Genomic DNA, 14,236 nt, shown 5'->3' with positions numbered 1-14,236 from the left:
AGCCCAGCCCGGCCCCGCGGAGGGCAGCGTCTCGTTACTTCGAGAACATGCCAAAGAGGCCGGCTTAACCCAAAATAACTTTACTGTGGTCTCTGCTTTTGATATAAAAGCATCCTGGGACCCCGGCCCACCCCACCGGGGGCCCGAGCGTGGCGGTGTCACCAACTCTGGCTGGGGCCCCACAGGCTCTTCGGCTCGGAGGGTCGAGCCCCAGGTGCACCCCCCAGCTGTCCGTTTCCATGTCCCATCGACCCCCGGGGGGTGAGCCGCGGTGCAGTGCAGAAGTGGAAGCCTGAGGCTGACCGGACTCAGCGAATCACAGGCCCTTCCGTGACCCTGGTTGTCGCAGAAGGAGGGTGCGTGCGCCAGCTTCCAGCTGTCTCCAGGGGAGACTGAGCGTTGGGGTCCCCCTGGGCAGAGGCTGGGTTCGCCTGAGGTCGCAGCACAGCATTTTACTCTTCCTGAGTTCTGGGGCTCCTCCCGGTCAGTGACCCCGTTGCCGGTGGGGTCGGTCCGTCCCAAGCTCTGGAGAGGAGGACGAACGGGGGGGCGCCGGGGCGCGCTGAGTCCAGGGCTTCACCAGGGACCCCGGGGGCTCCCTGCGGTGTGTGGTGAGCTCGGTGACATCAGTTTCCTCCAAATCCCGCCGAACGAGGCGGGGACTGGGCAGGGCCCATCCAGTGAGTCCGGAGCGGGGGCTGCGGGAGGGGCCTGGGGTCTGCCAGGAGGTGGGGGGAGGGGGTGTCCTTCCAACTACAGCAGCTGTAGCTGCACCTTCAGCCGCAAGGCCCGGCCCCCTGGTCCCGGCTGCCCCTCCGGCCAGGTGCCCCAGGGCCCTGCCACGCTCAGCACCTCCAGCCGGTAGGTTCCAGGCCCGGGCCTCCGACGCCCCAGCTGCAGGGAGCTGAGGCCACGGAGGTGATGCATGCGGAAGAAACCTTGCTCATTGCCACGGGCGATGACATAACGGACCCGTCCCGCCAGGCTCTCCAGCGCTGGCTGCAGCTCCAGGATGTGCTCGGCCTGGCTCAGGCGCGAGAGGTTCAGGCCCAAGGTCAGTGGGGCCTCTGAGTCAAGGCTGGCCAGGCTCACCTGTGGAGAAAGACCAGGCAGAGGACGGTGAGAGGCGGGGAGCGTCGGAACGCAGTGGGTAGGGGACCAGGGGGTCACGGCCGAGAGATTTCAGCCAGTCTCTAAACCGGAGGACAACCTGGGGCACTCTCCGCCTTTGACCTCCATCTAGCCCTCCATCACAAGGCCCACCGTCAGCTTGGGCCACAGACAGAGGCGTGACGGCGGAGGCGGCTTCCCCAGGGGAAAGCAAAGACTGGCAGATAGGCGGCCGCTTGTCCACACAACGCTGAAGCCGCCACAGCGGGAAACACAAGACCTGGCTGCACCAGAGAGGAGCTGCTTTCCGGTGCCGGTGCCGGGGTGGGGGTGGGGGTGGGGGTTGCTGCACTTCCTGCATCTGGGCTCTTTGAGAGCACCCTGTGTGCTGATGACAAACCCCTCTTTATGTGAACTGCTGTGAGCGCGCTCCTGGTCCTGGCAGCCGGACAGGGCCCTGAATAAGCCAGGGGCCTCAATGGCAGGCTAGCCCGGGCTTGGTGACGTAGCCAGTCCCACAGGAGGTTATCTGTGTTTTATTCTCCTTGGTGTTGGTTTCGCCTAATTTACATATTGAGGGGTGGTTCCGTTGTTGTGTTAAAGTGAAAGCTATTCCTGTTTCCCTGCCCCTGGGTTCTGGACACTTCCGCCCTTCCCCAGCGTGTTGCGCAGACACGTGCCCTTGCTGACACCTGCTGGCAGTCCGTGAGTATTGCAGGCAAAGCCATGGGGCCGCCCGGCCCTCCTCTGCCCAGATCCGCTGGCGCCCATCCCAGGAGCCCCGACAACCACTCCCCTCACTCTTACAGACACAGGGCCCTACCCCTGCGAGGCTTACAGAAAATATTTGTAACAGTGGGGTGACATATAGAGCCACTGTTTTTCCAGGAAAGGGGGGGAAGAAACAAGAGGGGAAAAGATTAGGCAAAGCAATGCACTCATATTTAGTTAATCTAATAGCGAGAGCCCCTCCGACCCAACTTTCCTATCCCTTCATTCTCCTGACCTGGTGGCCACCGTAGGCGCTGCGCCGTGGCCGGTCACGAGGCGGGAGGCCGTTGATCTTGCACTCATAGCAGGCTTCAGATGAAATCAGTTCTTCTTCTCCTGGCGTCTCCCGGGGCCCGGCACTGAAGCCCAGGCCAGAGACGCAGTGCCTGGGCCAGGACAAGGTGGCGGTAGGCCTTCAGGGGCAAGCTGGCGGGATCTCCCCAGCCAGCCCCTCCAGCCCCCACCCTGAGCCTCACTGCCCACGGGGGCAGGTGCTGGTGTGTAAACGTGTGGCTGTGCCTTTGCGTGTGCCCACACAAGGGATGTGCGCTTGTGTGCACGCATCCCTTGGCTGACCTGGGCCTAGGTGCGAACCTGCTCACACCCCAGGATGCTGATGTGTATGTGCACACGTGTGCACACTGAGATACGCGAATGCGGAGGGGTCCGCAGGCGTGCTGGCATCTGTGTGAGCCGTGTGCTCAAGTGTATTACAGAGAAGTGTGCATCTACCAGGTGGGTTCATCTGCCATGAAGGTAATTATGCCAGAATCGGGTGTGAGCTTGTGTGCACACCCATACGTGTGCTCAGGGCTCCGTGCACACGTGTGTAAAATGCATGTGAACACGGACCCACCTGTGTGTATGTGTGTGTGCATGTGCGCGTGCTCTCGCAGGGTTTGGGAATCTGTGCCCGCCCTACGCAAGCCCCTCACCCTTGCCCAGCCCGGAAGTAGCCTTGGGGACAGCCGCACAGGAAGCCACCGGCAGTGTTCGCGCAGCCGTAGGTACAGGGGCCGCCCTGCGCGGCACACTCGTCTACGTCCTGGCAGTCCCCCGTGGCCTGGTCAAAGTCAAAGCCAGAGGGGCAGACGCAGCGGAAGCCACCCAGCGTGTTGTGGCAGGGGGCACTGCCGCAGGCCGCAGGCGACAGCACGCACTCGTTTTTGTCTGTGAGTGGGGAGAGGGGAGAGGAAACGCGGGGGGCAGGGGGTGGCCTCTGCACCCCCAGGCCCCCCCACCCACAGCCCTCCTGATCTCCACCCACTAAGTCCGGCTCCTCCTCCAGAGCCCAGGGTCAAAGTCAACGTCCATCAGGCTCCCCATCAGCCCCGGGACTAGGTCTGCCCCAGCCCTGTAATTCTCCTTCCAAGCATTTCTTGGAACTTCCCAGAAATCCTAAATGGTGGCATGATCTCGAACGAGGTTTCTTCCCTGGCACTACTGACATCTGGGACCGAGCCATTCTCTGTTGTGGGGGCTGTCCTGTGTACCCCACGACATTAAGCAGCATCCCTGGCCCCCACCCACTAGATGCCGGGAGCTCCCACCTCCCAGGTGTGACAAGCAAAATGTATCCCAGATGCTTCAAAACGTCTCCGAGGGGGCGAAATGATTCCCAGTTGAGAACCATGAGCCTAACTCATCCCTGTCCCCACCACTAACTAGACAAGAGTCTGCTACTTGGCCCACTTCTGTATCCACAGGGCCTGACGCAAGACAGACCCCGGACAGCCCACTGCAGAAGGAGTGAGCAAATGAGAAAGCAGAGGGGGAAGCAGGCTGAGAAGGAGAACCGGCAGCAGAGGCGAAGGGGTGTGTGTGTGTGTGTGTGTGTGTGTGTGTGTGTGTGTGTGGTCCCCAGGGGCCGAACGCCACACAGCAGGGGAAAGATGGAAACTTAGCTGAGGACCCACCATCAGGGGAGGAGGAGGAACCAGAGAGAAGGCAACGTCAATCAGAGAGGCTGAGGGAGGAGAGCGTCTGGGAGGGGCAGGTAGCAGTGCCCAGAGCAGCGGAGGTGGAGGCGCCTGGAGAGAGTGGGCCCAAGGGTAGAGGGCGAAAGCCAGACTGTCCGGAAGGCACAAACGGAGGCGGTAAGGACGAGGCTGTCGTTAGGAGGGCTTGGAGCACAAAGAGAAGTATGCGATGGAGGAGGCTGGGGCACAGGCTAGTCCCCCAAACTGAGGGCCTCCGGAGCAGCTAAGGCACAGATACAGCACACGCTCCCATCTGCTACTGCCACACCCATGGCAGGCATCACCAATCAATCGCAGAACTCTTTCCTAGTGTTCACAGGTGCTGACTCAGAATCCTTCTCAGCTGGGCCCTCCAGGCCACCACTCCCAAGGAAATGGGCTTGAGCCTGGCCGTGCTTTATCTGCAGCCCCCTGACTCCCCAGTCTCCCCAGCAGTGGGGACCTCACTACCTCCCGGGCCGGCCCAGAAGCACTTTAGGTCATTGTGCTTTATCCCAACATCCCGGGTGGGGGCAGTTCCTAGTTGCCTGCTCCCAACAGATTCTGATGGGGGGCGTTTGACACTCACCCACACACTGGCTCCACTGGGAGTGCGGGGTGAAGCCCTGGGGGCAGCCACAGCGGTAGCCCCCCAGCTCGTTCTGACAGCCGTGCCGACAGCGATGGGGCCCGTCACATTCATCCACGTCTGCGAGACAGAGACCGGGTGGCAGGGCTCGCCCGGTGGCCCTGGGGACCACAGCCCAGGCCCAGAGCCCACCCAAAGCCCAGCTCTACCTTCGCAGCCATGGCCTGAGCTGTCCAGGGTGAAGCCTCGGTGGCACTCACAGCTGAAGCTGCCCGGGGTGTTGAGGCAGTGCCCCCGGGTGCCACACGGGCCAGGCTGGGCCAAGCACTCGTCGTTGTCTGCAGAGGACAGGGAACAGGCAGGACAGCCTAGCGGTTAGGGGATTCACGGCCAGCACCACAATGCTGGGCCTACCCAGCTCCCGGGCAAGTCACTGGCCCTCTCCGTGCCTCAGTCTCCCCTTCTGTGAAATGAGATCCGTAGCGGCTCCCACATCACAGAACTGCCTTGAACGTTTGAGATGAAGCACGTATACGACTTTCTTTGAATCTTGTCTGCAGCACCTCAAAGCTGTGTGGCCCGGGGTGGCTGACTTACCCCCTGTGGGCCTGTCTCCCCAGCTGTAGCACAGAGATGGTAACACCTCCCTCACCGCAGTTTTGGGAGATTAATCCAGTCACACACAGGGCTCGGGACAGTGCTCAGCACGGGACTCAAAGATGAACAAAACCCCCTTTCCTGGGGGTAACAGTGCACTCTGTCGTCGCGGACACCGGACCATCATGACATGTCAGCCTGGATTATGGACTGAAAGTGGCTGTCCCCCCTCCACTCCAGATTCGTATGTTGAAGCCCTAACCCCACAGAGTGATGGTGTTCGCAGGTGGGGCCTCCGGCAGGGGCTTCAGTTTAGATGAGGCCGTGAGGGTGGGGTCCCGAGGACGGGGTTAGCGCCCTCGTAAGAAGAGACCAGAGAGCTTGCTCTCTCCCTGCCATGGGAGCACACCGCGAGAAGGCAGCCATCTGCCAGCCGGAGGAGAGCCCTTACCAGAAACCGACCAGGCCGGCACCCTGGCCTTGGACTTCCAGTCTCCAGAACCGCGTGCAACAAGTGTCTGTCGTTCAAGCTGCCCAGTCTGTGGTGTTTTGTGCCAGCAGTGCGAGCAGAGACGGGCTGGTTACCAGACAATGTGGCTACCGTGCTAATGGCCCATGCTGGGAGTTTAGGGAGTGAACAGTGCATCTCCAGGGTGGGGCGGGGGGAACCCTCGTTTTGGCTCCCTAGGGTATGAAGATTGACACCAGACGCCTCCCTTTGGGGACCTGGGATCTCTCTTGGGTATGAGAGACGCTGGGGACCTGGGCTCCTCAGCCAGAGTGGCTCCTGTATCTGCTGCTGGTGTCATCCGTCATGCCTGAGCCGTCCTTTGAGGGGCCACAGAGACTAGCCCTGGATTCCTGCCAGGATTTCACCAGAGAGAGGCCTCTGGCACGACTATGGTCTCTTTCCCTTGCATCCACAAAGCAGGCCAAGGGTCAGGGGGGCATACTGTGGTCATGTAAGTTTGATCTTCTAGTTTAATCATAAGCAAACAGAGGCCCTGAGACCCAAATCTGGCCCACTGCCTGCTTATCGTAAACAAATTTTACTGGCACACAGCTATGCCCATTCATTTATGACATGTTGTCTATGACTGCTTTTGGCCTACAATGGCAAGGCTATTTTTTTTTATGTTTATTTATTTATTTATTTTTGAGAGAGAGAGAGAGAGAGAGCAAGTTGGGGAGGGGCAGAGGGAGAGAGGGAGAGGGAGAGGGAGAGGGAGAGAGAGAGAGAGAGAGAGAGAATCTGAAGCAGGCTCCAGGCTCTGAGCTGTCAGCACAGAGCCTGACACAGGGTTCGAACTCACAAATCGTGAGATCATGATCTGTGCCAAAGTCAGTTGCTTAACTGACTGAGCCACCCAGGCGCCCCAACCGTAGAGCCTTTTACAGAAAAAATTTGCAGACCCTTGATCTAGTTAGCCTCAGACCACCCACCAGGAGTATAGGCTATACAGATGTGAATCGTGAATGATCTGGAGCCCTCGATCCCTGGTAACTACGCAGTGGGGAGCCTGGCTGAGAATTTCAACTCTGTTCCAGAGAGAGAAGTCCCACGGGAGCTTGCTGGGTGTCTGCACTGGCACACGGGCCCGCATGTGTACGTGCAAACAGCTACAAACTCATACAGATGCCACATTAAACGTGCTCATCTTAGGAAGCAGGGAAGATAACTTGAATGTGCAGAAAAAGAGAAACACATCTTGTTTCAAGGCTTGGAAGGCTCTTCCCCAGATGGGCACGTGACTCCCTCCTTCACCTCCGTCAGCTCTTTGTACAAAAGTCCCTTTGGATGTGGCTTCTCCTGATCCCTAGTGGAAAACTTGCAGCCTTCCTGATCACCTTACTCGGCTTCACTTTATCTTTCTCTCATGCCATGCATCACTTTCCAACAGGCTATGGTGTTAGCTTACTGTTTGTTTGTTTTTAAATTTTTTTAAATGTTTATTTGTTTTTTAGAGACAGAGAGAAACAGAGCAGGAGGAGGGGAGGGGCAGAGAGAGAGAAAGACACAGAATCCGAAGCAGGCTCCAGGCTCTGAGCTGTCGGCACAGAGCCCGACGCGGGGCTCGAACCCACGAACCTCGAGATCATGACCTGAGCCGATGTCGGACATTTAACTGACTGAGCCACCGAGGCGCCCCTTTGCTGTTTGTGTCTGTTTGGAGTCCCTATTAGCAGGGACAGTCCGTGGCGGCAGCAAGCTTGCCTCCTGTGTTCATTGCTGCACCTTCAGGGTTTAGAACAGGGCGAGGCAAACGGCTCCTGTAGAGGGACAGCTAGGAGGTATGTGTGACTTTGTGGCAACGACTTGGCTCTGACTCCGTTATTTTAGCGCAAAAGCGACTACAGACCCTATGCAAATGAATGGGCGTGGCTGTGTGCCGACCAAACTTTGTTAACAGAAGCAAGTAGGGGGGCTGGGCAGGCCTGACCTGAGGGTTGGAGTCCAAAGACCTCCGGGCCAGAGCACAGCCTGGTCCACCGTAGGTCTCAGTAGGTGTGGGCTGAGTGGACTAGTGGGAGCCTGAATGGGGCCACCCATGGCTGGGCTTGGCCCCCAGGGGAGGTCTGGTTCTCCCAGGCCACGAGACACTAAAAAGCCATGGGAGTGACAGTTGCCCCTGCAACTCTGGCTTCTGAACCAACTTCCGCTCTGGACCCCGTGAGACCGTAGGAGAGAGACCCAACAGGGACCGGTCAGGGGCAAAGGTGAGTGTCCTGGGCTGAGGTCAGAGGGACTCCTCCTCCCAGGTCCCTAGGGCAAGGAAGGAGACCAAAGTCCTAGGCATTGGCAGGATGTGGGCACCAACAGAGCAGGGGCTTTGTTCTGACCCCCTGTGTGTCCCCGCCGTCTGGCACACACGTGGCGCTTGCTGCTTATTTGGAGAACAAGTGAGCGAAGGCCAGCGTCACGTGCCAGGGGCTGGGAGGGGTGAGAGGACTCACCGAGGCAGGCCTGGTGGTGCTGGGTGAAGCCGGGGGGACAGTGGCAGGTGAAGGAGCCGACGGTGTTGATACAGAAGAACTGGCAGTTGTGGTTCCTGGAGGAGCACTCGTCCAGGTCTGCAGCACAGACGTCCCCGCGGGCTCAGGGCAGGGCCCCCCGGGGCCGGGGGCTTCCCAGGGGAAAGACCCGGGGGCGAGCGGCCGGGGATGTGCCCGGGCATCCCCGGGGGGTCGGGGACGAAGCCCCACAGGGCCTGGGGGGGGGGGGGGAACATCACCTCTGCAGGTCCTGCCGTCCTTCTCCAGCAGGTAGCCTCGGGGGCAGGTGCACCGGAAGCTGCCCTCGGTGTTTTTGCAGAGGAAGGTACACGGCGTGGGCGCCTGGCCACACTCATCGACGTCTAGAGGGTTGGTAGCATGTGGGGTAGGGGGGGGTTGGTGTCAGACAGATGTCCCCCCCGGGGGGTCAGGGGCTGGGGTCTCCACTCAGGTCCTGCTGAGGCCTCCTTCCCAGGCCCGAACCAATCAGAATCTATGGGCTTATACAAGGAATGGACACTTTTTCTGTAAAAAGCCAGAGATTAAACATGTTTGCCCTTGCAGGCCACGTGGTTCTGGTTCCAACTACTCAGCTCTGCCTCTGTGGCAGGAGAGCAGCCACAGAGGGAGAGGAAACCAAATAGCTATGGCTGCCAATAAAACTTTATTAACAAAAACAAGCAGAGGGCCGGACTAGGCCCTTGAGCTGGAGGGAGTTTGCTGACCCCTGACTTCGATGAACACCTGCTACACAACGAAACCGAAAATCTTGGGATGCACAAAGTAACAGGAGGAAAGTTGCCCAAATGAGGTCGGGGCTGGGGGCGGGACTGGGGATGCTCTGCTTCCCGGGTTCGGCCGGAAGCGCAGGCCAGGTGCTGTGCAGAGGGGCCGGGCCAGGCCAGGGGATGGGGGCGGGAGGCTCACCCAGGCAGGCTGTGGCAGCAGCGTCCGGCGCGTACCCAGCCTGGCAGCGACAGCGGAAGGAGCCGAGGCTATTGATGCACTCGCCGTGAGGGCAGAGGTCAGCGAGCATGTGGCACTCGTCCACATCTGGGGACAAGCAGGGCTCAGCTGCGCTGGCTGCCTCGGGTCCCTGGGGCACACCTCCACCCTTCTGGCCGGCAGCCCTCTCCCCCGGGCGAGGCCAGCCTCTACTTGCCCCGCCTGACCCCAGGGACCCCTCCCCGAGGCTGTGAGTCCCGCCCCGGACTCACTAATGCAGCTCCTTTCACTAGACCCAGAGAGCGCCTGGCGGGGGGGTGGGGGGGGGGGGGGGTGGGAAACACGCCCTCCCGCAGCCTCACTGCAACACCTCAGGGCACACGCACACAAATGCGGAAGCACAGGCAGAGGTACACACACACTGCACGCCAGTCACAGGCCAACACTCCTGCGGAATCACAGGGACACACGTTCTGCGGCTCCTCTGTCTCCCCCCCCACCAGACACACCCTCGTCAGACCTGGGGGTCACCGCTGCTCGCTTGGGGCGACCTGTCCCACCCTCGCTGACACACTGGATGAGACACACTCGTGCACGCAGTCACTCACACTCGCTCGCACACCTACCCGCCCTCGTGGAACTCGCTGGAATCCAAAGCACACAGACCCACCTTCCGGCACATGCTCCTCATGCGGCCGGCACGCACAACACACACACCAGTGAATGCACACCGGTCCACACCCTTTTTCACACACTCCCCGACGAGCCCGCAGAGAACAAAGAACACACACACATCGGCTCACACACCTGTTCACCCTCTCGCCCAAGTTCACGCACGCGCACAGCAACGAACGGGGTCCGGTTCGCACTGGCTCACACACTCTAGCCCCCTCTGGGACACAGACACGACCGAGAACAAACGCCCGACCCACCTTGGCCTTCAGCGGTGTAGCCTGAGCCGTGGGGGCACAGGGTCCCGTGGGCAGAGGTGCCAGGCAGGGGACAGAGCTCGCAGCGGGGCCCCCAGCCCCGGCCGCCCCCACAGCAGCACTGGGCCCTAGTGACGGCCTCACCGCTGCTCGAGCGAGCCTGGCACGTGGCCTGCAGCACCTCGGAGAAGCAGGGCCCCCGCCGGACGTCTGCAGAGAACGGGGCGGGCGGGTGGGTGGGAGGCACCTGCCGTCCAGGGCCCCCTTCCCCCTGGGGTCCGGCGGCACCGAGAGTCTAGCAAGGGCTCCCAGGTGCCTCCGACACAGCTGTGCGTGGGCGCGGGGCGCAATCTTCCAGACCGCTGTCACCTAGCACTGTCAGATGCCCTCCGGGGGCCAAGGCCGAGGCAGAAGCTGCAGACCCGTAGGGTCAAGAGATGCCTGTGGCCGCAGAGAGCACGGACAGTCAAGGGCAGCATGGGGGCCAGGGAACACTAGGGAGGAGGTGTGAGTGGCAGTGGGCCGGACAGACAGACAGCGAGGACAGAGCACATGGAGGACATCCAGGGAGGTGGACAGGACAGGCTGGAGCCTGGCCTGGGTGAGGAAGAGGAGGCTGGTGGGGACTCGAGGGGGCTGGCCTGCGGCTCCAGGCCGAGGCAGGAGCATGGCTGAGATGGCGGGGGCGGGGGTTGGGCTGGGAGAGCTGTACCCGCCGTGCGTGGCCACACTCACCATGGCACTCAGTGCCAGCGGGGCTGGGCTGGAAGCCCTTGTCGCAATCACACTGGAAGCTGCCCGCGGTGTTGACGCAGCGGCCGTTGGCACACAGGCGGGGCCGCGCGTGGCATTCGTCCTCATCTGGGGCGGGAGGGATGAGGCCGGTGGGGAGGCCGGAGCCCCGCAAGCCAGCCTCCCCTCGCCCTGCACGCTCCCTTCCCGCCACATTCTCCTGCTTTGACTCGTCTCCCCCGGGGGGGCCCTGCACCCCCAAGCACACCCATACCTGTGCAACCCTCCCCGGAGCCAGGCTGAGGCCGCAGGCCTGGGGGGCAGACGCAGGTGAAGGTGCCGATGAGGTTCTTGCACAGCATGCCCCGCTCGTGACAGTCCTGCTGACCGTCCGCACACTCGTCCACATCTGCGGATGACCAGAGAGAGGGGGGGCCAAGGTCAGGCGCCCCGTGGCCTGGCCACAGGCCGTGGGGGCCCGGGTCCCACCTCCCTCTGTGCCCTTGGGGACCGAAAGTAAGAAGCCGAGGGGTCGGGACTGTTCCAACACCTGCGTCCCCCTGCCCACGTCAGGGTCAGTGAATCCGTCCGGCCTTAAACATGGTCCCTGGAATGCTAACCCTGAGACAGCCCTGGAGGGACCAAGTCCCAGCCCAGAGTTTGTCAGCTTCGACACTAAGGACATTTGGGACCAGAGACTTCCTCGTGGTGGAAGGTCTTTCTGTGTGCTGTAGCATATTCAGCAGTATCCCTGGCTACTCGATGTCTGCAGCAGCCCCCACACCCAGCTGTCACAATGAAAACTGTCTCCAGGGGTGCCCGGGGGGCTCAGCTGGTTCAGCATCTGACTCTTGATTTCGGCTCAGGTCCTAATCTCATGGTTCGCGGGTTCGAGCCCCTCCTCGGGCTCCAAGCTGATGGCACCGAGCCTGTTTGGGATTCTCTCTCTCCCTCTCTCTCTGCCCCGCCCCTGCTCTCTCTCTCAAAAGAAATAAATAAACGTTTTTTAAAAACCTGTCAGGGAGCGCCTGGCGGCTCAGTCGGTTGGGCATCCAACTTTGGCTCAAGTCATGATCTCTGTCTGTGAGTTTGAGCCCCCGCCTTGTGCTCTGTGCTGACAGCTCAGAGCCCGGAGCCTGCTTCAGATTCTGTCTCTCCTTCTCTCTCTCTCTCTGCCCCTCCCCTGCTCATGCTCTGTCTCTCTCTCTCTCTCTCAAAGATAAATAAAACATTTAAAAAAACACAAAACTGTTGGGGAGCCTGGGTGGCTCAGTCGGCTAAGTGTCTGACTTTGTCTCAAGTCATGAACTCACAGTCGGTGAATCCGAGCCCTGCGTCGGGCTCACTGCTGACAGCACAGAGCCTGCTTCAGATCCTCTATCCCCCTCTCTCCGCCCCTCCCCTGCTCATGTTCTCTTAAAAATAAATAAAAACATGAAAGAAAAAGGTCTTCAGGCATCACCACCACACGTCCCCTGGGAGACACAGTAAGAGCCCTCACGGTCCCCCATTTTCATGAGGACAGAAGCACCACTCACAGAAGAGCACCCACCGCACCTCACTGCCTCAGTGCTGCCCTCACTCTATTTCTTGGTGCTCCCCTTTGGGCACAGGCTCGCATTTCCCTGTCTTCTCCAGGATCGAGGTATGGGGAGCCCGGGGCCCCGCCCACCTCTCCTGCACATCCTACCTCTGCACATGGCCCCGTCCTCCCTCAGGGCGTAGCCGGCCGGGCAGGTGCACACGTAGGAGCCCTCAGTGTTGCGGCAGCGGAAGGCACAGAGCAGGGGGTTCAGGGAGCACTCGTCGATGTCTGGGGAGGCCAGAGGAGGGGCGGGCTGGGCAGGGTCTGCCTGTGGGATCCACACCCCGCCCTCAGGCCAGCCACTGATGCCCCCCATCACACAGCCCAGGAGCAGGCAGGGTCATACCCTCGCAGGTCACCATGGGGCCGGGCTCAAAGCCGTCGGCGCAGGCACATTCGAAACCTCCGATGACGTTAGTGCAGGTGCCTTTGCCACAGGGGTGCCCGACGGCGCACTCATCTACGTCTGGGGTAGGGGGGAAGGGAGCGGTCAGGACCCGCAGAGAGCCTCCCGCCCTCGTTATCTCCACGTTATCCTGTCCGCACCCCCTGAGTGCCACCGACCACACGGGGCCTGATCTGGCGCAACTCCGGGCTGCGCGCGGGATGCGCATGCTCAGTGGGTTGGCCTGAGTGGGCAACTGACGTCTGCCCTGCCTGCTCCCCTCCGCTCCTTCCTTCCGGGCGCGTGGGCGGGCTGGTCACTCACCCACACAGCGGATGCCTGTGAAGTCCAGGCTGTAGCCAAAGGGACACTCGCAGCGGAAGGACCCATCGGTGTTGACGCAAAGGCCGTTAGTACAGACGCCGGGGTTCTCCGCGCATTCATTCACGTCTGCGGGAGGCGGGGGTGCCAGACACGGCATCGGTCACGACCCGGCCACACTCGGGGTCTCTTCCTCCCCTCCAGGCCAGGTGCGGTCCGGGCCACCCACTGAGCAAGGAGGGAGCCTGAGACTTGGGAACGGGGGACAGACAGAGCCCAGACAGGGCTAGGCGGCTGCGAGGGGCCCTTGGCCCGTGGGCGAGGGGCTCACCTTCCCGAGAGTCATCCAGGCCTGGGACCGCCCCGTGGCCGAAGGGGCAGAGCTCCTGAAAGGCAGCTGGACACCAAGAAGGGAAGGGGGTGAGGGTCGGGGGCTGCTGCGGCCCCTAGAGCCCCCCCTGAGCGTGTGTAGGAAACCAAACAGATGTGGGCCGGCAGGCGGAATCTAAGGGGAGACAGACAGGGCAGGGAGCTCACCGCTGCCCTCCTGAGGACACAGCTCACAGGGGTAGTTCCAGCCCTCGCCAGGCTTCTGGCTGCAGCAGCACCGGGCCTTGGTGGTGTTGAAAGCTTTGGGCACAGAGCACTTCCCGGCCTCAAAGTGGGTGAAGCAGAAACTCTGCCGCGTGTCTGTGGGGTGACCCCCCCCCGCCCAGGGAAACATTAGAAAGGTCATCGGTAGTGCCCTGATCATCACCCCGGTCCCAGAGAATGGGGGGCCCAGACCCTACCAAGTGGCCAATCAGAACCCCCCCATTGTGGTGATTGGCTCCAAGATGGACATGTGACCTACACCGGGCCAATGAGGGCCAGCCCTGGGGCTTCTGCTGGACCCCTGGGAATCCCTTCCAGTGATACCCCACATCCACAGCTGTGCCAAGGGGAGCACGCTCAGCCAGTTATTCGTGGCTCAGAAAGCCCCTTCCTGGAGAGGCGAAGCAACTGATTCCAGAGATCCAGAGGACCTGGGACATGAGACCCCCCAATCATCATCGTGGACCCCCCTCATCAGCCCTGGACTCCCATCAGCCTGAGAAGTTCTCAAGGGCAGGTTGGGGTCTGAACAACAAACACTGATTGGGTTGCCCTGCCCTCTGCTTTGCTGCCCCTAACCGGGGAGAGACGATGCTGGCTGGGATTGGTTGAGGCTAGCCCACACACTAGCCCACACACTGGACAAGGCTGGCCTACTGAGGTGAGGCCAGCCCACGGAGGGCAACCGCAGCCCCTACAGGACAACCAAAGCCCAGGAGACCAGGT

The 14,236-nt window shown here is 61.2% G+C and overlaps 1 protein-coding gene across 3 annotated transcripts in view; it reads right to left on the bottom strand.

Moving 5' to 3' along the window:
- Positions 1-76: 76 nt before the first annotated feature.
- The window catches only part of FBN3 (fibrillin 3), a 56,119-nt gene continuing 41,959 nt past the window's right edge, over positions 77-14,236 (bottom strand). The window contains exons 49-64 of one of the 3 annotated variants that reach the window (XM_078443491.2): positions 13,454-13,606; positions 13,248-13,313; positions 12,920-13,045; positions 12,557-12,676; positions 12,316-12,438; positions 10,900-11,034; positions 10,629-10,754; positions 9,897-10,103; positions 8,947-9,072; positions 8,259-8,381; positions 7,981-8,097; positions 4,638-4,766; positions 4,429-4,548; positions 2,817-3,051; positions 2,117-2,267; positions 77-1,092 (exon numbers count right to left, since the gene is read on the bottom strand). In XM_078443491.2, coding sequence (XP_078299617.2) covers positions 754-1,092; positions 2,117-2,267; positions 2,817-3,051; positions 4,429-4,548; positions 4,638-4,766; positions 7,981-8,097; positions 8,259-8,381; positions 8,947-9,072; positions 9,897-10,103; positions 10,629-10,754; positions 10,900-11,034; positions 12,316-12,438; positions 12,557-12,676; positions 12,920-13,045; positions 13,248-13,313; positions 13,454-13,606 — 2,396 coding nt within the window. In that variant the 3' untranslated portion in view covers positions 77-753. The other 2 variants (XM_081791491.1, XM_081791490.1) reach the window with 2 other exon arrangements.

This window comes from Panthera onca, chromosome A2 (genome assembly GCF_046562875.1).
Source record: "Panthera onca isolate mPanOnc1 chromosome A2, mPanOnc1 haplotype 2, whole genome shotgun sequence".
NCBI lineage: Eukaryota > Metazoa > Chordata > Mammalia > Carnivora > Felidae > Panthera > Panthera onca.
The sequence above is the reverse complement of the archived record's forward strand: the minus strand, read 5'-3'. Positions and strand labels throughout refer to the sequence as shown.